This window comes from Cinclus cinclus, chromosome 13, assembly GCF_963662255.1.
Source record: "Cinclus cinclus chromosome 13, bCinCin1.1, whole genome shotgun sequence".
In the NCBI taxonomy this organism is placed as follows: domain Eukaryota; kingdom Metazoa; phylum Chordata; class Aves; order Passeriformes; family Cinclidae; genus Cinclus; species Cinclus cinclus.
Genome location: NC_085058.1, coordinates 15,962,447 through 15,986,886, shown reverse-complemented (window position 1 = coordinate 15,986,886; position 24,440 = coordinate 15,962,447). Strand labels below are relative to the sequence as shown.

Here is a 24,440-nt window from a genome sequence, read left to right as displayed (position 1 = left end):
AAAGTCCGTAATTTTACAGCAAGAGTCCTTCTCTCCCCAGAGGGGAGGCAGACGTGGGGAGGAAATGGGTGAAAGCAGAATAATATTTTTGTGTGGATCACGAACCATTCAGGCAAGGACTTCAGCTCTTGGTTCTGTGTCCTTTTTGGTTGGGACCACATTGCCTGTCCCCACAGCAGGTTTTGGTCTGCAGGATTTCCACTGTGTGAACTCGTAACTTTACACCATTTCCAAAGAGGTCAGGCTTAAAAACTCTTTTTTTTTTTTTTTTTTTTTAATTGAACCCCAGCAAGTTACTGCTTTTTCCTTCAAAGAGGCTGGAGGGAATCCCACCGCTGGTTCAGAAGGAAGAGCTGTACCAGATTACCAGATACTGACACAAACACCACAGGGAAGTTAATGGCTGTGGATGTGTCCCCTCTGATCCCACTCGTCCCCATGATTGTGTTTGGTTATGGTCCCTATGCTGAGGGGACATAAAATGTGTGTGTCTGTGTGTGCTCAGGGAAGACTTTCTCCCAAATCTCCTTCTCCAGCTTCATTAAAGCCAAACCTAGCCAAGACCCACACACCATGAGTGGTCATGATGTGACTTCACCATCAGGCTAAAGTGCCAGTGGGGACAGCTCTCCACTGGATATGGGTAAAGCTTTTGCTGTTCCACAAGAAAGAAATCCCAACCAACCTCATGCCTGGAACCTGGGATAAGCAGAACCCCCCACACCTTGACACAGAAAATGCCTCTTGCTGGGACCCAAAGTTTTCCTGCACCAACCCTCGAACTGGTTGGCCAGTATTGCCTTTGCTACACAAGTATGGCACAAACTTCTGTGGCAAAAAGAGAAATTCTCTTTGCCCCTCTGAGGTTGCTTCCATTTGCACATTAAAAGCTAATACCTCTGAAAAGAAAGGACCTCTTTGTTGAATACCAGAGCCTGCAGTCACAGCTTAGTGGGAAACACCACAGAAAGGTGCTCTCTCCACACCTCCCACCCCTCCCAGGGGGACTGTGGAAGACTTGCCTTCACCTCACCCTGCACAGGTAAACACAAGTGTAACACTTGATCAGGGCAGCGAGTGCCCCTAAGGAAACAAAACTGCCCTGAATTTGGTGGAAATCTTGCAACAAAAAAACAAAAGGGGAACAAAACACTTCCCATGTGTCCCGTTAGAGCAGTGGGATCTGGAAGAGTGATGGCAGTAGATTTCCAGGGATACACTGCATGGAGGAGTTTTAGTGTCAGTTTGCATGCACCTTCCAAGGCACTGGCTGGAGTCAGGAAGCCAGCCCTGAACACCATCTGCCCTCAGTCTTTTGGGGAAGGGATATCACAGCTTATTAGGGTCAAATACTGGCATCTTAATAGGAGGCCCAGCTTCTGTGCCCCACCAAACAGGAGTCTGGAACAGCCTGGTCTTTAATACTGAGCTCTGGGTGGTGATGCAGCCCCAGCCACCATGCTGGGGGAAGCCTGGCTCTTGGGAGAGCTTTGTGGTCTCTAGGGAACTCCAGCCTGGAAAATAATCACCCAAAGTGCTTTCTGACCAGCAGTATGTGCACAACCAACCCCTCTCACCACACCAGTGTCCAGGTCAGATGCTGGCTTACATTAAATGGTTAAATGTGGTTGGAATACTTGGAGGGTTTGCCCTGAAGTCCACTGAGCTGGGCTTCACAGCTTTTCCCTCTGCCATGCTGGGCTCTAAGACATTTGCTCCAAGGATCTTTACAGCTCTGTCCTGAATTCCTCATTCTCTCCCTGCTCACTGAGGTGCTAAGTCCTAAGATTCATTTCCAATTTAGACAAACAAAAGGTCTATAAATGCAGGTACTTTTAGCAATTTAGTCACTGCTGACTGCTGGAAAGGTGGCAAGAAGGTGACTATTCCCTGAACAGTGATCACTCCACTGGACTCCTATTTCACTTTGTTCTACCATCCCTTATCCTTCAGTTACAGTTAAAGGTTTGTGATCACTGCTTTGTGAAGCACAGAAAGAAGTAATTTGCCCAAAGACCAGAGACTTTAGTGACAGGAAGATTACGAGTTCCAGGATCCTCAGAGCCACCTTTTTGATCTTGCACTTCCCAGCCAGCATCTATTAGTTCCTGGACCACCCAAGCTACCCATGCCAGAAAAGTGTTTTGTTATGAATTTCTGAGCCCTGTCCACAGGGAAATACTGTTCTCATCCCAATTTCTTTCCTGCTGGCTAGAAGTGAACTAAGCCCTTGCTAAAGAAGTTGGCCTCTTTTTACCATAACCCAGCTCCCTCTTACCTCCAGAGTCAAGATCTGCCTTCCAGCTCTGGAGATGGGAGGAAGATCCCCCCACCTCTTCTGTTGCAGGGGACACAACAGCAATCAAAGCAGAGTCAGCTTCTTGAAATGGATAAAGACATGGAAATGATAACGTGGGCAGGAAAGTGATGGATTGTCACCAGCATGGCTCCAGCTCCTTTGGAGTCAATTCTGCAGGGACATCAAGTGCCTCTTTCAACCAAGTCTGGCTGCTGAGGGACTTCCCTGTCCCTCCTTGAATACATCCTCCCATTGCCCCATGCTGGTGACACACAAATCCCATCCCCAACCCCAAAGCAGCATCTGTCACATAACATCAAGTCAGAGCAGGCACACAGCCTTCTGCACCACCCTAAGCAGCATCAATCTGCCTTCTCCTTCTGAGGAAACACTGGCTGGGGAAAATTCCCTTGGGTCCACTGGACTGAGGAAAACAAAAACAAAACAAAGAACAAGGCAGCAAGGCTGGTTCCATGACAGAACAGTTCAATGGTAAAAAAGGGGAAAGGAAATGGGAATCTAAACCAGAATCAAGAACTAGGGAAAATCTTCTTCCACCCACTCCCCCAAAATCTTCCTTGACCCAGCCAGATGATAGCAGCATGTTCAGAGTTTCTTGTTGCTGGCTTGGAGAAAGCAGCCACCGTCGCATCAAGCCCAGTATTTCAGACGTGCACTTCCCCCTCTCAGTCACTTTATGCTTTCCGAATGTTCCAGTTATAATCTGGATTGTTTTTCTGTTCCAATGACCTATCCAGAGGTGACCTGTGATCAAGAGGTGACTTGGAATCGTGGGGGGATTTCTGAGAGGGGGGCGAGCGAGGGTCCGACACTGCAGGGTGAGATGGAGGGAGGGGCTGCTTGTAATCTCCCAGTTTGTCTGTGTGGAAGGACCGGTAGTGGTCCGAAGGTCCTTGGCCATGGTACCCCATGGGCGGCCTGTGGTCAGACATCCGCCGGAAATCCTGCTGGTGGTAGTTCTGAGGCCTGAAGTCATCGGAACGTCGACGTTTGGAATCGTGGTGGTGCCTGCGGAGAGAAAACCGGATGGAGAGCAGCTCCCCAGACCCGGCCCCCGTGAGCAGCGATGCTCACCCACACCCCCAGCCCGCCTGAGCGAGGCCAATCCATCACCTGTCGTAGTAGTCCCGGTGGCCTCGGTGGTCCCGGTCGCTGTTGTACTGCTCGTAGGGCCTCTTGCGGGACAGGTTGTTTGGTCTGTAGTTCCCGGAGCTCCGGTGGGGATCTCCCCGTGACCGCCGGTCCCCGTAGTGGTGGTCCTTGTACCAGTGCTGCTCGTACTGGTGGTGCCGCTCCCCGCCCCACATCTGGTTGCTGTTGCCACCGTAGTTGAACTTTCGATCCCTCTGCCAGTCTCCTCGGTCTGCCACGAGCAAAGAGCGCCTCTGAGTCTCTTTCATGCTTTGGTTTAAGCCCATTTACTTCCCTGAATTTTCCAAGAAATAATAGCTATTGATGCCCCTTTAACATTCTCCTCCCTGAACTATGTGGGCCTGATTTTATCCTTTGAATATCTTTATCACTGTTTCTTTAATCATCCTCTCAAATGTTATTCTGTCCCATTCTTACATTCTTTTCCTCACTACATCACCATGTTTCCTAGCCCAGCAGTAAGTAGAGTGGTAGTGTATATTCTATCAAACTGTTGCCTGGAAAGGCTGACCTGGAAGAGAGACTAGACAGAGCAAAAGGAATAAAATAGGTGTTTACTGAAAGGACACACCTTGGGCAGTGCAAGAGCCCAGCCAGGGCTACACCCAAATCAAATCCAAGATGGATCCCAGTCACAAGTCTTTACACTTTTATAAGTCTTCATTCATCTACATATTGGGGTCAATTATCTGACTACAGCCCCAGGCTATGAAGTATCAGCCCCCCCTGGTTTGTCCCCTTTCCCTCGCCATTGTTTCTGCTTTTTTGGGTACCAGTTGTCCGTGACTCTCTAGCTGGAAAGAAACTGTTTTGTCTAACTACCCTGTGAAGAGAACTTGCTGTCACCTAATATGAGGTTTGAGAGATTCTGAAAAATACAAAAGCTAAAACCCAAGGCATCACCACCACCTTTAAACCTGACCAGTAACAAGTCCCAGAAGGATTTGTATCCAGAAGCACTAGGTCAGAAGGGAAGGTTTCTCCTGGCTTGCCAGCACTCACCTGTGTTGCTGAAATGTCTCTTGTTTGGATGGCCGTAGTTGTCCCTTGGGTGCCCGTGCATTGGCTGCTGGGTGTGGGAAGGGGGCATGTGCATCTTCTGGGAATGAGGATTGTGAGGCACGTGCGACTGGGACATCACGGAATCACGGCTGGAGCCTGAAGGCTCTGGGCGGAACGGCTTCTTCATGCTGGACATGTCCTCCTTCTTCTTCTGCTCCTGCAAGGTGAACAGAGGGATACAGCTCAGCTGCTGACTCAAAAGATCAGGACAGTGAGCAATGGCCTTGTCTGCCAGGCTCTGGATTTTCCTCTTTGAGGACTTGGTGAGCCAACTCTGTGCTCAAGAATGGCACAAACGTGGTGGAGAACAGGCACAATTTGGCAGCTCTGTTTCTACACCTGATCTCTACAGGGAAGCGTGCCCAGGCTTTTCACTCCACAGGGCAACTGAACATCATATGCCACACCAAACAATGCTTTTGCTTGGTCAGAACAGCCAGGACAAAGTGACCAGAAATGCCACATGAAAAAGAAGGCAAATGCAATCAGACTGTTTGTATGTTGAGAAAATCACACACTGCCAACAACAAGGAACACCCATGGTAAGAGGCAGAAAGAATTGGCACTTCCAGTGCAGCAACTTTTAGGGACAGAAATCAAAGGGAAAGCACTTCAGCTCTCACCTCCTCTTCCTGTGATCTTTTTTTATGAGCCATCTTGTAGAGTTTGTGTAGTTTTCTGGCATCAAATTCTGTGAATTTTGACACAAATATCCATAGGTTCCTAGAAGGACATGAACATTTTCTGTTAAGTGTTACAGCAGCAGTTTAATTGCCAATGGCTTGAAAACCAACATCAAATTCATCCTACCCTCTCTGGAAAAAAGTCTCAGCTCAGGACAGGATGATCAGGAGGGCTGGAACCACATTCTTCCAAGTAAAATAAAGAGGTTTGCAGTGGTTTATGTGATTTAGCTTTGAAATCAATTTTAATTAAACCAGGACAACTTGAAGACAAAACACTTGCCGGGGCTGGTCATGGAAGACCATCCCTGGAAGTGTTCAAGGTTCAGGCTGAATGAGGCTCTGAGCAACCTGTTTTAGTGAACTGTGTCCCTGACCATGGCAGGGGGGTGCAACTGGGTGATTTTTAAGGTCCCTCCCAACCCAAACCATTCCATGATTCTGTAGACTGAGTGGACCAGAAAACACAACATTTCACAGGTTAAGTAAGAGGCAAATGGCACATCCATCCACAGAAAAAAACCAGCAGCCTCTGACTACCATTTCAAAATGTCCTAGACCAGCTAAGGAAAACAAAATGATCCCTCACCTTCTCCATAGCTTGATGTGATCCTGGTCAGTGTAGGCTTTAAGGCACTCAGAGATGCGATCACCGATTTTTAGGAGGCAGTTGCGTGTGTGCTCCAGCTGTTCTTGAACTGTCAATCCCTTGTCAGGCTTATCAAGTTGCTTCAGTGCTTTTTTGACTGGTCTCATCCTTTCCTTGCACTTGAAAGAGCAATAGAGAGGAGAAGGTGATTAATTTGGCACAGGGCTCTACGTCATTGCCCTGTTAATTGAGAAGAAGCTCATTTAGCTTTATCTGCCCATTAGGCAAGGAGAAATCAGCGATTAAACAGCAAATTGTTAGACAAGCTGCAGATGGTAATCAGTAAAAGACAAGAGTCTCCCCACCTCCACTGCCCCTGCCTTTTAGGGGGGAACAATTTGCTTTGTAATCAGCAACCACACGTGGTCTGCCCCTGCACGGATCCCACAGCAGGCAGGGAAGTGCATCCAAGCCTCCACACACTGAACCAGCCACCCCACCTAAAAGACTGCTCAACTCAATCCTGTCTAATCCCATCTCTGGTCACTTTAATACTTGCTTTTACCAAAACTAGCAGACATGAGATGAAAGCACCATGTTTTTTGGCCTGGACATATCAACACTGCACAGATAGGAAATCAGACAGGTTTTTCACTGCCTGCCTGGATCTTTTGTGCATCACAGAAGGAAAGTTAAAGAAAAAGATAGAACACCCCACAGGACCTGCAGCAAATACAGATATTTTCATTGAGAGAACTGCTTTTAAGAAACCAAGGAGAATCTGCCATGACAACTTTTACTGAAAGGCAATTTTTACAATGAGCCTTGTGGGCATGTTTGCTGTGAGAGCATTTACACAGGTCTGCACCTCCTACAAGATCACCCTCAAAACTCTCCTGCATTTCTTTGCCTGAAAGAGCTTCAGTGGCTCCTTGGCTTCTACAGGAGAGGGAATGTAAGGCTGCAGGGTCTTCTGTAACCCAGGGTTGCCAGCTGAGCAGTGGGAAGTCACCAGCTGAAGCAGAGAGCCCTTGTGCACGCTCTGCTGACAGGCTGGTAGCACTGGTGGGCAGCACTTATCCAGGGTTGTCCTGCTCTGCTCTCAGATCAGCCAGAGGAAACCCCTGTGGGGCACTAGGAGGGGGTTCACACCCCAACACCTAAAACACATCTTTGGATGACATCTGAGCAGACCTTGGCTGCCTCGCTGGGCTCTGGGCACTGCCCTCCCACGTCTCGAGGAAAATACTCACTATGCTGAATGTTTCTTGGTCCAGATCATCATCCTCATCTTCTCCAATGGGGATTGGCTCACTCCCTGCAGTAATGTGGACAGGACCTTGAGATCTCTTCCCTTTACTTCCAGATTTGGCCTCACCACCTTTAGGCTTTACAAGGACAAATTACACACATCACACAATGAGCAAGAATGGAGTATCCCAAGTGACCCAACTAACAACCTCCACACTATTGTTACTGGCAGTTGCTAAACCTGGGCACTGTTCCTACAACTTTCCTCCCCAAACCTCCAACTGTTGAGCTGCAATGGCTCTGTTTAGCTTTATGTCATCCCTGAGGGAGCAGCAAGAAGTCGGAGCCAACAGTTTGGACATGAATGCAATATTCACACTCATGGGGAGAAACCAGTGCTGAAGACTTGGAAGAGAGGTTAAAATAAAGAGTATCTCTCCCTTGCACAGGACAGAGCTGATGTCTACAAGGATCTGCAATTTTATGTGATATAACTACTTCTCAAATTATGTCCTGTTCATGTATATTTTTACCTATATGACTTACTTGCAGTCAAAGCCATATCAAAAATCACTGGAAAGCAAACTTTCCCCTACCCAGGCAACAAAACTTCTTAGCTTGCACTTGTGACCTCAATGTCAAAACACACTGGGCATGCAGTACATACCTGTTCCTTGGACAAGTACTTCAGGTCATTATTATGGAAGCTTTTACCCCCCTTCCAATTTGCACCCAGCCTCAGGGCAGTTGTACCCAAAATTCAAGAGACAGTTCAGTCTCCAGCATACCAGTGATGTTGAAACACTCATTCTGTTGAGTCCTGAACAGTGACAATGACAACTTACAGTCTTGATGGTGTGGACACTTGGGTCATTTGGGCGAGTTTAAATTAAAGGGGAATACAGACAAGGAGCTGCCAAGCCTGTGATAAATCACAACTGGACAGAACTTTGATCTGAGTGCTCCAGGCTCTTTCCCTGATCTTCCTTAACATCAGCTCTGTGGCCACATCCATGTCACAAGGACAGCTGTACTTTAAAGGCAGTCTGACAAAATCTCTTCCGTTTTGGTCACATTCCATGAGGCTTTAGGACATATATCGCCTTTTCTACTTTTTATGGCAATTCAGAAGGGCTGAAAAAGGGATAGCCCCCTCACCCCACGGTGCTTCACTGATGCCTCTTCACACAGGGCCTTTAATGAATCCTAAGTAAGCCTTAGTCTTAGTCCCTTGCTCAGGGACTTCCCTATCAAGCTGCTCCTGGAAGTACCACATACCTTCTCTTTCTTGTCTTTTGTCTTCTTTTTCTCTTTATCGCTTTCCTTTTCTTTCTTAGAGGATGTCTGTTTTTCCTTGTTCTCTTTGTTCTCTTTCTTCTTTTGTTTCTTTTTTACTGGGCTCTTGTCCAAGCCATCCTCCTAGAACATCAGTCACAGCACAAAGTTGGAGTCCCTCACCTCATGTACATTTTCTTCCATAAAACATCCTTGAAACACAGGCAACTTTTGAGGTCCATCCAGATTTACCCTCACACCTCTTTAAGCAGACAGCGAGCCCTGCTCAAGCAGCTGCCATCCCCCCAAACGACAAAAGGGTATGAAAACCAGACCAGCCCCACTCTGTGACAAGCTGGCAAGCTGCAGAGCAGCCCTGCTCTCCTGTGCCAGCTGTGCTCCAGAACACTCAGGCCCTGAGGTAGATACTGATCAGCACATGAACAAAAAGCCTCACACTACAAGCCAAACCACTCAAAGACTGAACATTTTCTAAGTAACAGCATGACCTTGGTAAACTCCAGCTTCACCACAGGCTGATGTGCCCAAAAGGAGAGGGAAACAATTCTTCTTTCTCTCCTTTATAAGGGCAACAGGCTTTGTCCTGAGACAACCTTTCCCCTGAGTCAATATGTGGATGTTTGTGGCCATTCTGGGATGTCCCAAATCCCTTAAAGCACTGACCTAAAAGAATAGGTGGGAAAGGTCCTTCTTTCACACCAATAGCTGTATGGGTGGTTTTGTGAGTTTGCCAGACCTGTGGGAATTTGCTTTTAGTGCCTTTGGCTCCTGGGGGCTTTGCTGGGAGTGCTTCCACAGGTGAGACTGGGCAGTAACAGCACAGCCCAAGGAAACCTGGAAAAGCCACTGTGCACCAAGGCTGACTCACCTTGACTTCACCTTCTTCTGACTGGTTGTCTGAGTGCCGAGGAGAGGAGAGTTCATTCCCATGCTCATCTTTGACTTTGGGAGCCTTGTTCTCTTTCTTTACTCGTGGTTTCCTCTTCTTCAGCTTGCCCTGGTAAAAACAGAAGAAAGTCAGGGAAAGCAAATAGCTACAGTTACTTTCTGGGGACATTTCCCATTTCCTGAACACTGTGCAAAACAGCTGCAGGTCCTGCAGGCTGGCAGGAAGTCTGATGAGTCCAAATCCTTCATTAAGTGCAGTAATAACCTGCCCCTTATTAATTATTATTTAAATGAGAAATATCACAATGCAATCAGACAACAGACAAGTCCATACTCCTTCACAGAAATTATGTCTGGTGACCGGGCAACACAGGGTGTGTCTCCTGCCATCAGCCAACCACTCCCCCTGAAACCCCCAGAATCAAGCAGCCACATCTCACCTCTTCCCCATCTTTCATGTTTTCTTTCTTGTCCAGATCTTTTTTCAGCAGTTTCAGTAGATAATCAACTCGGGTCTGAAGCTGTTTTCCCTGAGGTTTCTTATCTGTCTCAACAGGTAGGATCTTTGATAAAGCAGAAAAAAAATATATATATAGATACCCATATGCACAAAGCTTGACAACAGATTTACACATTAGCAGCAGCCCTTCCAGGCCCAGAAAAGGGCAGCAGATGCTGCACCTTCTGGGGGAGCAAGAAGGCTCAAGCCTTCCTTCTCCCTCTCAGACTGTCCCTTTCTGGCCAAAGGCAAAGCTCCCAGCAAGCAAGCATTCCTCCCCTTGGAATCCTGCAGAACTTAAAAAGATCCCAAGACCTGCTAAGCCTTGTAAGCTTGCCGAGTTCTCTTGAAGGAAAAAAATCCTTTACAAGCTATATTTGAGACCTTGAGTTGCAAAACTGAGTCCACTGGCCTCGACACATCAGATTTGTTTGTGACAGCTTGGTCACAGCAGCCCATTCACCCTGGTAACCCGAGACATCGCTGCAGCAGGGGCACAGATGCACAATTTTTAGTGGAAAACAAGGCTGAAAGGTGACACTTTGTGGAGAAAATATCTCAGCTTGCCAGCTAGGTTTGCTTCATACTTCACTGGAAAATGGGTGGCGTGTCTCAGGCAGCTTTTTCCATTGCAAAATGCCTTTCTGAGCTCCACACATGCAGGGCTCTGAGGCAGAGGCTGATCTTTGCTAGAAGCACCAGTGGGGATGTCATGGAAATGCTGCATGCTGGCAGCAAAGCTGGTGTGGAGATTCCCAGTGCTCCTCAGCCCTGTGCTGCCATTTCCACACTATTTCCACCACACTGACACAACGGATGGTGGATTATTTTTAACCCAGATCATTTCAACATGGTGCCTGCAAACTGTTCTTGTGGGGATGACTGAGGAACACAGGAACTAGATGGAAGCTTTCCAGCTGGCTTTGCTGCCATTCCCAGTCCTGTAACCATACCCTCAAAGCTAACACGGACCAGCCTTGACATAAGCAGTGTCAAATCCGTGAAAAATTATTTCCACTCAGAAATTCACACTCAGCTTCTTGTGAAATGCTCAAGGAAACATCATGTCACAGCCTCTTCTATCCTGTGCGTGGAACCACACATCTCAGCACTGCCATTTCCTGCCTGCATCATTTCAGTGTGGTTCACCTGGTGCTGCCCACCAAATGACACAACTCTGCTTACCATCGAGCATGCAACATTCCATGAAGGTCACTGTTTTCCTCATTATTATTTATCATGATTTTTGGAGCAGTTACAAGCATAAACATCTGTCTCTGGAGTAAATGAGGCATGTTTGCTCATGCACATGAGCACTGCAATGGACCCAATGGAAGCACCAAGCAAAGCGACCTACCTTATCAGATAACTTCAACTCCGGATCTGTTTTAATTAGCTCCCAGTTTCCATAACCATGCTCGTAAATTCCCACTAACAAGCGAGAATCCTCCTCCACTCCCCAGTCTACATCAAAATGAGCAGCTTTGACACGGCACGTCAGGCGGTACCTAAAGGCATTTCAAACACGAGCTACTTTTAATGCTGTGGAGGATAAAGCAAATCCACACATCCAGGCTATTCTCTTTCCACTACAAAATCCAAATTCCCTGAGCCTCTTTCTGCATTGCCTGCTTAGCCAAACTCACTTCTTCCTTTCCTCTGGGTCCGAGGGAATGGATTTGTGCAGCATTTCAAACTCCTCTTCATGCTGGATGATGGATTTCACATTGACTTGGACACCAGAAATCTTGATGGTAGGACCTCGCCTCTTCCCAGGTCCTTTCCCTGCTCAGCAATAAAACACAGCAATTAAGAGAACTCTTACAGAAGGCAGTGTCTCTGTAAAATGGCTTCACAGACATTGATGAAGACCTTGCCTGCAACCTCTTATTTAAACATATGGCCCAAAATACAAGTTTTCTTCCACTAACTCAATTACATCTGCAATTTAAACACCTCCCAGTATCATTTTCTTAAAAATATTTCTAAGTACGCTGGAGCTGTTGATTCTGCAGTCTTGGTCAGCTGCAACAGGCAGAGACCCAGCAGGAAATCCATCCCTGACTCTGTATGTCCAAACAAACAGCAAAGAACAGCCAGACAGAGAGTGGGTGGTGATTCCAGCTCTGGGAATTGCTAACTGTGGATCCAGCTTTACCATGGAGTACACAGCACCAGTTTGATTTCTAGTCCCAGGAGCAGTTAAAATAAGATCTGCTTTGCTTCATGGCCCAGCATTCAATAAGCTGGTCACTTCAGCCTCTCCCCACAAAAACTCATGTCCAGCAGAAGCTGACAGACCCAAGTGGCACTGTCCAGTCTGAACAGAAGGCTCAGGTGCTCCTCTCTGAGGGTGAGAGCTGCCTGGCAGAGATGGGGTGGTTTGAGCGTGTTCTTGTCCGTTGCTTCTCAGTCACAACGTGGCCCCCCTGCCCAGCATGGGAATGGTTTCCTAACAAGCTCCATGGAACACTCCCAAAAGCATCCTTGCAGCAGCACACAACCCCCTTGCCTACCTTCTGCTGGATTTTCCTTCAGTTGCTCCTCATATTCCTGCATTGCTGACACACAGCTGTTGTGGATGAGCTCCCCTAACCGCTTCAGGTCAGCCACAGACTTATCCACCAGCTCAGCATCCCGGGCAATGCACTCCAGCCTGGGAAACAGGGAGAGTTTTGTGTTTGATACAGATTATCTTCTCTCAGTCACTTCCTATTCAATTGTTTCAAAGCTCAGTGCTGTACAAATATGAATGTATGAAACATGCATGAGTTGAGTTCCTGCAGGAAACAACCCAGTTTTTGTCTTTTTTTTTTTTGGTCTAACAGCTGCAGTGCAGATGTAGAAAAACTGATACAATCCTCTGAATTTTTAGTACCAAAGCTAAGGTGAGAACTGTCTGTCTTGGGGACAACAGGGACTCTCCATGACTGTCCAGTATTCCCTCAGGCTTCTCCAGTTCCACATTAACTCCATTTGATGGTCCAAAGCTGCCATCTGCTGTCCCTCTTGCCTGCCTGAAGTCAGTAACATGAAGACTCACACACAAGCCTTGTGTTTCAGACCAGAAGAGCAGAACCAGCTGAAAAAGCACTGAACTACAATAAATGCATTCAGGGAACTCTGCCTCAGCCCTGAGACCTTTCCAGAGCCAGCACAGGGCCAGGGCTCTGCAGATCTACTTTCAAGGATGGTGCCTCTCTTCATTTTCCTTCAGGATGGATAGAGGATGAAAGGATGCTCCAAATTCAGTCCTGAGGCTAACATGCATAGAGAAACTTGGGAAGTGTTTTTGGCAGCATTTGCTGTTCTGACAGCTGCTTCCTCTCTTTTCTGGGCAGAGTGGGAATGCCCCAAGGGACAGACTGTGCCAGCAGGACACTGCTGTGTCACAGCCTGGTGCCACAACTGCTCCAGCTGGTTTTTAGCCAGCATTCATCAGTGCCCATCAACAGAGACACCAGGGACTGTACAGCAGAGCTTGGGGTCTGATGGCAGGACAGAAAGGCTGGTGCTGTCTGTGGAGGTTGTGTCAAACACCCAGAGCAGTGTGTTCCTGGCTGTGCTCAGAGTACAATGTGCCTCCACGATTCCCCTCTGGAGCAGGGCCAGGTTGGGACTCACCGTTCAAGAGGCAATCCAAACTTCTTGTAAGCCTTGATAAACCTAAGGAGAAAAAAAAATGCAAAAAACCCTAAAATAACAGCCATAAAAAAGTAGGTCCGGTATCACAAATATGCCTGAATATATTAATTACAGCCTGTCACATTATCACCCTTGCACTCTTCACTGATCAGCTCAGCATCCCTCAGCACTGGGAAGCCTTACCCATTAGCCCCCACGAAGAATTTTGTGACCTTGCCTGAAGAAGAACACCACATTATTATGAATGCTGAATGTTTGACTGATGAGGGAAAAAAAAAGAGGAGAGTGGTAACTGTAGGGGGAAAAAACATAGAAGAAAGCATTGGCTCACACTATGTTGGTAATTATTAACTTCATTTTTCCAGGAAGAAAAGAGGCATTAAATCAACATCATTAGTAATTTTAAAGCTCAGGCTGTAAATGTAGCAACCCATCACAAAAGAGCAAAATGTGGTTCAATCGACCACAGACGATTGCAGACGAGATTTGCTATTTATTTTCATGTCTTATTTTTATTGTGAAAATCCCTGCTGTGGCTAACACAACTTCAGGGCAAGAGTTGCTGCAATCAAACATTGCCTTCAGCTGGGAGTAGACACAATGGATACAACTACAGGTTATTTTTAAAATTTGTTAATTTTTTGCCTTCTTTTTTTTCGTTTTGTATTCTTTCAGCCTCTTTCTGCTACATCACAATAACCTAAATGCTATATTATATAATAACCTAAATATGCTATATTGCATATTGTAATATGTCCTTCCTGCTCCATGGTTTCAAAATGGTTATGGGACAGCTATCATAGCCCCAAAAACTCTTGTATCTCCTGCTTAAAAAATACACCAGCTCAGAGACAGAAAGAGTTAAGGAAAACTCATAACTCCCTCTCTTCCATCTTTGGCTGAACATCTGGATAGAACTGTAAGACAAAGATCTCTGGGAAAGACTCAAGAATTAGAAGATAGGAGAAGAAAACAATGTTCTGAAATTCAGTCCCCAGCTGACATCAGAGACAGACACACAGCCACTCAGATCAACAGGACCAGTGCTTCTCATTAGGTCATTTTGCCAGAACCTGCCTTTCACTGAGAGCTTAAATCAGCAGGATGACTGCCACAAAAATGTCAGGAAGGCCAGAGCCCTTGGCTTCTCCAGCTCTGCAGCTCATGGCACCTAAGACCTCACATGTTATATTCCATTACCTCAATCCACTTGGCCCACAAAGGGCAGTTACAGCACAGATTTTAGGAAGGTACGAGCTTCACTGTAACCTGACTAAAGACAATCCAGTCCATTTTGCACTGACCTGAATGTTAAGGTCATCAGCTGAGTTAAAACTGAATTATATAAAGGTGCAGAAGCTGTGCCAGTGAACCACCAGTGATGTGCTTACAGGTGAACATGTCCTGGATTAACCTGGGATTTTTCTGCACCTGCATGTGATTTCTGTCTTTGTTTTCTGAACTGACTCTTGTGCCCAGCACTGACCTCCTGATTTCAGCATCAGTAAATCCCTCCACAGTGTCTTTTCTAACACTCCGAGGGCGTCCCCTGCGCTTGGGTCTCTTCTCGTCGTCCGTATCGTCAGTCTCACTTTCTGACCCAGATGACCTCTGAAGCCTTCTCTTGGTCTCTGCATCAGATTCACTGTCATTTGTCTGAGCCTGCATGTACCAGAGAAACAGAAGTACAGTTAGCAACTGCTCATCTAATCAACCTTTTCTGTCACTCTGTGCACTGGCACTATTTAATGGACTGTAAAACACCTGAGCATCCATTCCTGAAGATGCAGGAGCCCATGTGACCAACCCAGAGAGGCTGCACATCCCTGCAGTTCCCAGCTGGCTGAGGCTGTGGTGGTCATCTTCCTTTAACAGCCACCAGTTTCACAATTGCATTTTGATCTACTAAGAGATGTTAAAATATTGACTGCCATGGGTTTGTGCCACAGTCCCTTAGACTGTTTTGAAAACCAGGACACCTCAAAAATTAATCTGGATTCATCCAATACGAAATATCCTTCTCTGTGTTTTTCATGTCAATGTTTTTCCCCTGCTCAGCCCAGAGAAGAGTTCTAACCTGTTGAAGTCCCATGTCCCAGCAGAGCATCCTTGCACAGTCAGCTTTCTTTTGGACTGGGGTAGATCCCATAACCTAAAGAACCTAAACCTAAAAGGGAACACACTATCTCTTTTGCTCCTCAGGATCCAGATTTATGCAAGAGCCACCCAGGATGCAGGAGAGCCCAAGGAAAAGAGACAGCCAAAAAATGGCAAAATCTGCAGCAAAATCCAATACAACTGGATACTTTGCTTTGTGGTCACTACAGATTCTTTTTATTTTGTTTGCTAAGGTGAGATGAGTCGCACCAGGTCCAGTCTGGGCCCTCACACTGCATCCCAAACCACTGCATCCAATGCACAGTGCCAACAAGGGGTCACTGTGCTACCTCTGTGTTTTATTCCCAATCAATTTCGGAGGAGGGAAAGATGCTTAGACGGCAAGGAGGCTTCCTCTGAACAGTTCTCTTTGCCAGCTCTCTCCTCCAGCCTCTCATCCCCTCAAGATGGGCTGTACCTTTTTAGTTGAGCTTCGGATTCGAGGCAGCATGTAGATTTCCTCCAATTCTTTCTGCCTTTCTTCCTCCTCCACCTTTTTCCTCTGCTCTTCTGGAATGATATCATCCCAGTCCTTCTGGGACCGCTCATCCAGCTCTGTCTCTTCCTCTTCCATGGTTGCAAAGTTGGCAACCTTTTACAAGCAAAGGAGAAGTTTTAGCAATTCCCTCCCCTGGCAGGAACACCCCAGAGCTGTCTGCTAAGCCTCAACTCCTTCTCCATAGGAATCTTGCCAACATTTCCATAACTCCTTCATAATTGATCCCTATGTCACTACATTTCTGGCTCCTTTCCACGTCTTTGGACTAACAGCCTTTGAGGAAGTACGTGCAGTTTAAGAAGTACTGCTGAGTATTTGTAAATTACTGGGTTTGTTTCCAAATTTGGTAAATTCAGCATTTTATTCACAGCCTTCAAAACCACTTTCTTGAAATTAAATGAATACCTACATCAGGGGGGTTGGAACTGGATGATCTTGAAGTTCCCTTCCAACCCAAACCATTCTGTGATTCTGTGATCTCTCCGAGGTGTTCCTGCCTGTTACTGACCTCACCACCATGGCAGGGTGTGGGGAGCCACATTTCCACACCCCACTGCAGAGCCTGGGGGTCCCTACCTTGAACTGTGAGAGCAGCTCATCAGTGGCACTGGTGGACACTTCGTTCTCCCGTGTTTCAGCCAGACGCAGAATCTCATCGATGTCCATCTCCTGCCAGCCAGGGACAAGGAGGGATAAAGTGGAGGGTGCCAGGCACAGTGGGAAGTAAGAGGCTTTGAGAACATACTTGTGTGCTGATATGAGCTAAATAAAGTGCAAATATCTGCAGGGTGTCACCCCAGAGGGCAGGGATGAACTATCTCAAGTGGTACAACAAAGTACAAATAAGGTGACAGAACAGAAGGAAAGGACCATCAAGGCTGAACAGTGGGGAAAATTTCCAGGCAGTGAGATGCATGAACTGTTGACTGTTTCCCCGAGGGGAAGTTCTGCTGTTTGGGCCATTAAGAGAATTGGTCGAAACACTCAATCCTAAACTGTCCAAGCAATGTTGCACTGAGGCAGCAGAAAACAAGCTGTTCACTGCACTGTGCTGACTCCTGCCTCGCCCAGAACCACCAAGAGAGGATGCTGAAAAGTGCTCAGAAGAGGCAAGGAGGAGCCTTCAGCAGGTTGTGCTGTCACTAGCTGGTAATTCTCAAGACACAAGGGACATGCCTTGGTGAGCAAGACAATGGTCCCTTGGTGATCACTACTATTTAATCCCCAACAACAAGGCTCTCCTCAATCCCCGATTCCCCAATCTCAGATTCTTCTTCCAGCTTCTCCAGACTCCCACATGTCCTATTCACCAGCCTGCTCTCATGCACAGGGCAAGAACAAAGCAGGAGCAACCACACTGTCCCTCTTGCAGACCTGGAGAGCACTATAGACTGCTTTGTGATTTCAATTTCAAACTACCTGAGGCTCTGACTCTTCCCCTTCAAGCTCCTTGAAAAGATCTTCAGCTCCAAACTTCAAAATAGCTGTCAGCTCCTCTTTGTTGAAGGGATTTGAGCTGCAAGAACAAGGGAAGGAAAAGGTGTTTTGAGCTGTTCAGTCAGAATTGCTATAGCACAAAACCATACCAAAGTTTTTCCTAATTGAAGCATGGAGCAAGTTTTCTACCCAGCACTATAAAAAGCTTTGTTATTAATCTCTTTCCTGCTCTAGCACAAAGACTCCAATGGGAACCACCTCCATTTACTGGGAGAAATGAAGAAAATCTGAGGTCACTGCCAAAATGCAGCTGTTCCACAGCCAGGTTCCCTTAGACCAGGATGATCTCTGGGTGGAAGACAGAAGCAAAAACCAAGTAGTGCCCTAAAACTAGTTTTAAATTACTGATCATCTTTTTTTAGTGTGTGTCCAAATTAATGGCTGCAGAAGCCAAATCAGTGGAAGCTGCCATTATTTATTAGCCTTCTGTCCTGTACCCTATCAAGTAAATTCTGGGAAATGCCAGCAGGCAAAGTTGGTTATGCCTCATGTTCCAGACATTTCTCCCTCCTGAACATGTTCCAGACATTTCTGCCTCCTGACACAGTCACATACTTGGATCTCCCAGAGTTGTTGTCCAGAACAGTCCGGCCAGTGGTGTCCATACGCTGGATGACCAAATGATCCAGCACCATTTTCTTCTTGGCTCTCTCAATGATCTCCTCCTCCACTGTCCCCTTTGTGACCAGGCGGTAAATATTCACCTGAGAAGCAAAAAGAGAACACAGCTATTTCCTGGACAGGCTCTGCTGACACAGCAATGCATCCCTCAGCTGTTTTTACTGGGCTGCTGACATTGTCTCTTCAAGTACAGATGTGCTTTTTCAGAAGAAAAACAGGCACATTCTCTCTGTATCTCAGGAGATCCAGTTAAAATCAAGATGGTTAATCTAGATCCTGTAGTGTGCCTAAGCACAGTGGAAAAATCTTCTGAAACAATCACTCTAAATTCAAATTAGCATCAAACTAGCTTTTCACATATCTAATAACCCTGAGTTAAAAGTGGGTGCTCTACTTAAGTTTTTCAGGGCAAGAAAGAAGAGAGTCCACTAGGACTAGGCTGAGAAGTGCAATGCCATAGGTTGGGTTCTGGGTTTGCTCAAAACCAACAGAAAGACTTGGCACCTGGAAAATCTGGGCTGTTTTTTTGTCTCCTACTTTTTAAATAAGAGTCCCTCTGGTAGCACTCTCTGGAGCAAGGACTGGGACAAAAAGCCCATGTTTTCAGAAGCCTTGGTGAGGTGAGAGGATGTTTAGATGCACACACTGAAGCCACAGTGAAAACAACCCAGGCAGCTCTTCTGACCTGCTTCTTTTGTCCAATCCGATGAGCTCGGGCCTGAGCCTGAAGATCATTTTGGGGATTCCAGTCCGAGTCAAAGATAACCACAGTATCAGCAGAGGCCAAATTAATTCCCAACCCTCCAGCTCGTGTTGACAACAAGAAACAGAAGTCCTGAGAATGAAAAAATAAAAAGCATCCATGAGTTAACTGGCTTGTAACTGTGGGAATAAAACAGCAATGGTGACTTAAAAGCTGTAAAAGAAAATAGAGGGAAGGCTCTGTTGTACGTATTCTTCTTAAAGCAGAAAAATAATTTCCTTCCCATATACCCTGTTCATGCAGGCTGAGCAGCACCAGTCTTTAAGCCCAGACCCAGGTGAGGCAGTGCTGGCCCAGGTGAAGGGTGTGCTACTCCGTGCACGAGTCAACATGGGACAGAAACACAAGCAGCTCAAGGCAAGGGCACCTTGGAGTCACTTCTGCAGATCAGACCACGTTGCCCACCAGACTCCTACAAAGGCAGCAGGCAAACAAACACCTGTTTTTTGTTGCCTGAATCCTGTTAGGAGTGACATCAGCAATGATCAGACGGTGCCAGGTTAGAGCCAAGATGCCTGAGCCCCCATGGATGTCCTCAGGCCAGGGAAAAGGGCAGTTCTATAGGCATTCTTGCTCCTTCCCCCCTCACCCTTCCTTTTGTTAACTTTCCTGCAACCACGATCTCTCACAATTCCTGCGTGAGCCAAGAATTCCGCTCCAGCCCAGGCTTCTGGAGTAAGGAAAGGTATTCCTCAGCTGGGCTGACTAACACAAAAACAAGTGTCTTGCACCAGTCACTGTGAGTCAGCAAGCCAGATGAGAAGCTTCAGATGCCCTCTCCTATTACACTGGAGACTTTCACCTCAAGCACCAGACTCCACTGCCTGCCAACACTCAAAATCCTTCTTTTGCCTCTGTCATTTTTTGCCTTATGTCATATTCAATAACAGTTTCAGACTGGAATCACACAGCAACCATCTCATTCTCCAGACCAATAGGGAGAGAATTGCTAAATTTTGGCTCTTCCTAGCGTCTTCAGGACTTTCTGGAAATGTGACTTGCAGCCCTGTTCCTGGGATGTGAGAGATTTAAAATAATCAATACGGCTGGTTGCAAAACCTGCCGTACCCGTGTCTTTGAAAGTACCTGGGGTCCTGTAAAAAGAGCTGAACTGAACTGAACTAATCCCCTGGTGTCAGTCACAACCTGTGGCTCAGCCACAAACCCTCTGCCCAGGACTGCAGTACCTCGGAGCCGTCGGCGTTGAAGTGATCCAGCGCCTGCTTTCGGATCTCCCCCTTGATCGAGCCGTCCAAGCGCTGCAAAAACCAACAACAGTGATAAAAGAAAGCAGGTAAAGGAGCCCTGAGGGACTGCTGCACCCGAGTGCTGCCAGCCCTACAGCCCCCTTTGCTGCCTGCCCGTTTCATTGTTAAAAATAGCCACCAATTAAAAATAACTGCATGGCTTCAGCTGTGTCACAAGGGCTGGGGGATGCTCGGGGAACAGGCACACAGCGGGTGACACCGCAGCTCCCGTTACAGGCTCCCAGCCAGGCTCTCTGTGCCCACTGTTCTCAGGGTTTATCACACGACACAGCCTAAAGCAGGGGCCTGTCAGAGGAGTTTGGCAGAGCTGGGGCCACACTGAAATGAGGGGACACCCCCCAGCTCCCTCCAGTAAGTGCCACCTGAAATCCCAGCCACCCACCTCTGGGGAACTCAGTGACTGCCACTCCTCCAGCTCCCTCTACTTTTTCTCACACTTTCAAGGGGACCTCACTGTTTTCTACACTGATGTTTCTCACCTGAAAAGGGTAGTGTTTGATAGTCAGGTACTCTGCCAAGATGTCCAGCATCCTCACCATCTGGGAGAAGATCAGCACTCTGTTGCCTCTCTCCCGCAGCCTGGTCAGCAGCTTGTCCAAGAGAATCAGCTTTCCACTGCTCCTGATCAAGGACTGAAGAAATAACCATCATTTCCAATCTTACCCTTATATATATATCACACAGAGACAAGCACAGAGTTGCTCCTTTTGGGGTCATTCATCTCTTGTACATCTCTAATCTAATCATCTGGATTTACACAGCAGAGCCCACACACACAGTGAATCACACAAGACAGATCTTACACTGCCCACAACTCCTGCTCTAGAAGGCCATAAATTGTTGACTACAGTGGAAGTGGAAGGCTGGGGGTTCAAATGGCTTAGCTGTGAGAAATATTTTTAAAAGAAGAAGCTGAAGTTTCACCAGATATTATTTTGTTGGGAAATTTAAGGAAAACAGGTGGTGACCAAGGACACCACTCACCTGCAGGGTCTCAAGGCCATTCTCTCTCTCATTTTCCTCGGGAGGTTTGATAAGATAGCAATGGTTGCAGCACTTTTTCAATTCCATCACAATATTCAGGAAACCAGATGTGCTTCCCCTTGTTCCCTTTGAAAGAGCTTTGTAGTTTCTTGTCAAAATCCACCTGCAGGCAGGAAAATTAAAGTCCAGATCATTACTTGGTGCAGAGCAGAGTCTTGAAGGAACAAAACCATCAGGAACAGCTCATTCAGCCATCAGTCTACTTCCCTCCTTTTATCTCTCCTTGCTTCTCTTACAGGATGCTCTTTCCTCTCTAAAAATCCTGACCTGACTTTCCTATTGATATTATCACAGTTTAATACTGAACAGCATCCCAACCTTGTGCATATTGTCATTCCCCCAGAAAAGACATAACCTCTGTCTTGCAAAGACAGAGTTGAACTGTATCACTCTACAAAAACATCTTCCAGAAGGAAAGATATCAACTACCCTATCTCATATTCCTACTGGGAAGCTCCCAGTACTACAGGTAATAGTGTCACATTGCACTCTGAAGGCCACAGCACGCACAGAATACTGGAACACATTGCCAAGGCCCACAGAAAGATGTGTCCATTTCTACTGGCACTCCCAGTAACTTATTCAGTGACTCACTTGTAATACTGCTTCTGCAGAGCAGACATTTCCACCCGGAGGATCTGCTCCACTTTGGCTGGCAAAGATTTCTCCACATCCTTCTTCACTCTGCGCAGGAGAAACGGCTCCAGGACTTTGTGAAGGCTCTGGTAGCCATTCTCTCTACCTTTCCCGTGATCCTCCTCAAAATCCTCCCAAAACTCAAACCTAGCAACAGAAAGGAGGAGAAGGGAGGAGTTAAAATACCTCTTGTCTTATGGAACCAAGCAACATCCATTGGATACACTGCACCACAAGACAGGAGACCAGCAGTTTAATGGAAACAGAGTGGAAAATAACAGATTCACTCTGCTCTGGTCAACTGAACAGATTGGTGGCCAAGCTAGATCTCTGGGCTTAGACACCTTCCTAACATCTTACATTTGAGCTTCACACTGACTCCCAGGACCCAAAATCCCAAGTTTCCCACTATTTTACTCTGTTGGCATTTACCTGGCAGCAGTTTCTGAACTTTCCTCAGTGCCTCCCCCAGGCACGGCTTTGACAACTGGACTGACTGGCTTACCCTGCTCTGAAGGCTCTTTTGGGATTGTTGCTTCCTCTGACAGATCCTTTGAAATGTGGAGATCCGCTCTTCTCCACTTGGGAGACCTCAAGCCTCTCCTTCACTCTTTCTGTGATCCAACAAAAAGAATTTGGGGGACAGCTCTTCTTGCAGTCAAACATAATTTCAGTGAGCTTTGAGGCATGCCTGCCTTAGCCTTAGAGATGCCCATAGCTCATTTAATTTTAAAGAAAACAAAACATTTGTTACACTGTGGATACACAATCAGCCAGACAGCATCTCCAGAGCTGCCACGAAATGGTTGGCAGAAGTGTCTGAACCACAGTGTACTGGAAATGGCTGAAATTATTGCTTAAAACAAGCTCAGCTTTTTAGAGATGGCTGGAAGACAGCAGACAGATTTGTAAGGCATGTATCAGGTTTTCCCATTCAGTTTGCTGCCAGAAATACTCCCTGTGTTAGTTATTTAACCTTTGATTTTCCCCACGAATGTCTGTTCTCCTATCATTGCTGTCACACCACAGAGTTTAATTCAAGGATTTAATTCAGGGATTTCTGCCATTCTGCACTCCCTTGAGCCTACTTAACAGACAAGAAAGGACAGAGACATTTCTGGGAAGGCCTGAAAGGAGACTCACTTCTCTGGCATGATGAAGTGCAGCAGGGACCAGAGCTCCTTGAGTGAGTTTTGAAGCGGGGTGCCAGTGATCAGCAGCCTGTGGTTGGACTTGAAATCAATCAAGGTTTTGTACAGCAAGGAGTCATCATTCTTCAACCGATGGGCTTCATCCACGCCTAGAAAGGCCCAGTTAATGCTTCCCAAAACAGCCTGGAGGAAGAGAAGGGAAAAACACAGGTGCTGAGGAGAGGCTGGGTCAGACAGGCCCAAGCACCTTGCACAAATGTCTCTCTCCAAGGGCAGGGAGCCCTGCAGTGTGTGCTGCCCAGGGTGTCCTGAGCCAGCTCTGCACCTGGACCCTCACAGGATTTTCTTGCTAACAAAATTTGGGGACCAGGGTACCTTCCCAGAAAGGAAAAGTGAGACTCAGCCATGCTGTACAACACTCCTGCTCTATCTCAATAGTCCTGCAGCAAGTACTCCTCTCCTAATCCTCCTTTGCTTTACCCAGAAAGCACAGTCCTTCCCCAGCTCTTTATTCCCCTTTTTCTCCATGCCTTTGGGGCCCTGGTAGCACTAATCCCACTGGAGAAAGAACGGGAGAGCAGATGAACAAGCCCAAAAAGTTCAAGTAAACCAAGAATTTTGATTTAATTTTTTTTTCTTTTTTTTTAAGCTTTTTGTTTTCTGCTAGGACTCGGTGATACACTGACAGGGCTGATGAATAAGCAGATAGATTTCTTGTAGATGTAAAAATGTAAATACTGTTAACACTGTGGCCAGAGGTTCAGTGCAATGTTTTGTCCTCTTAACAAGCCTAAATTAAACCAGGTAAAAATCCAGGTACTGCTGGATCCTGCCAGATGCCTTGCATGTAAAAAAAACCAACCCAACTGTACAGTACAAGAGTGAAGACACTGAAAAATGTGTCCCACATTCCAACGTTTGCTTGCACTATTGGGAAGGAAAAGCAAATAGTGGCTGTAGTTCCCATCACCACAGAGGTGAAGGTGAAACCCACTAGCTGAGAACTTTCCCCTTTGAAAATGAGAGAAAGTCTAAGTAAAAACATTCTTGGACCATTACTCACCTTATCCTTCAGGAGGATCTCATACGTTGTGATAAGTGCATTGAATTTCAATCTTTTAGACTGAGAATGGATCCACTCATATTCACGTATCTGTGAGGGGAGACAAAAGTTAACTTGAACACATGTTATCAAAAGGGAAGAGTTAACAATTGTTATTTTAGTGCAGCTGTAAGCCAGAGACTCCAACCAAGTCCAAATCCCTGTTGTTCCAAGGTGCCATTTGATGAGCTCAAGGTGCCCAAGGAACAATTTGTTTTAGAGCACACATGGTTCAACTGCCCTTGCACAGGTAACAAAATAAGGTTAATCTGCTGTTGTGACGTTAATGAACACATCACCTCACTGTGGACACCACT

General features: G+C 46.6%; 1 protein-coding gene across 3 annotated transcripts in view; it reads right to left on the bottom strand.

The window, feature by feature from the left end:
* Positions 1 to 249: 249 nt before the first annotated feature.
* The window catches only part of CHD2 (chromodomain helicase DNA binding protein 2), a 54,504-nt gene continuing 30,313 nt past the window's right edge, over positions 250 to 24,440 (bottom strand). For all 3 annotated transcript variants that reach the window (XM_062501137.1, XM_062501138.1, XM_062501139.1), the window contains 25 exons: positions 24,085 to 24,174; positions 23,014 to 23,204; positions 21,829 to 22,017; positions 21,175 to 21,337; positions 20,670 to 20,822; positions 20,110 to 20,181; positions 18,845 to 18,994; positions 18,094 to 18,242; positions 17,461 to 17,557; positions 16,618 to 16,710; positions 15,961 to 16,134; positions 14,872 to 15,047; positions 13,365 to 13,406; positions 12,257 to 12,396; positions 11,387 to 11,525; positions 11,098 to 11,248; positions 9,682 to 9,804; positions 9,222 to 9,350; positions 8,336 to 8,476; positions 7,060 to 7,194; positions 5,807 to 5,985; positions 5,158 to 5,257; positions 4,475 to 4,691; positions 3,434 to 3,683; positions 250 to 3,328 (listed from right to left, as the gene is read on the bottom strand). In XM_062501137.1, coding sequence (XP_062357121.1) covers positions 2,995 to 3,328; positions 3,434 to 3,683; positions 4,475 to 4,691; positions 5,158 to 5,257; positions 5,807 to 5,985; positions 7,060 to 7,194; positions 8,336 to 8,476; positions 9,222 to 9,350; positions 9,682 to 9,804; positions 11,098 to 11,248; positions 11,387 to 11,525; positions 12,257 to 12,396; positions 13,365 to 13,406; positions 14,872 to 15,047; positions 15,961 to 16,134; positions 16,618 to 16,710; positions 17,461 to 17,557; positions 18,094 to 18,242; positions 18,845 to 18,994; positions 20,110 to 20,181; positions 20,670 to 20,822; positions 21,175 to 21,337; positions 21,829 to 22,017; positions 23,014 to 23,204; positions 24,085 to 24,174 — 3,777 coding nt within the window. In that variant the 3' untranslated portion in view covers positions 250 to 2,994. The remainder of the gene's footprint in view (positions 3,329 to 3,433; positions 3,684 to 4,474; positions 4,692 to 5,157; positions 5,258 to 5,806; positions 5,986 to 7,059; positions 7,195 to 8,335; positions 8,477 to 9,221; positions 9,351 to 9,681; positions 9,805 to 11,097; positions 11,249 to 11,386; positions 11,526 to 12,256; positions 12,397 to 13,364; positions 13,407 to 14,871; positions 15,048 to 15,960; positions 16,135 to 16,617; positions 16,711 to 17,460; positions 17,558 to 18,093; positions 18,243 to 18,844; positions 18,995 to 20,109; positions 20,182 to 20,669; positions 20,823 to 21,174; positions 21,338 to 21,828; positions 22,018 to 23,013; positions 23,205 to 24,084; positions 24,175 to 24,440) is intronic.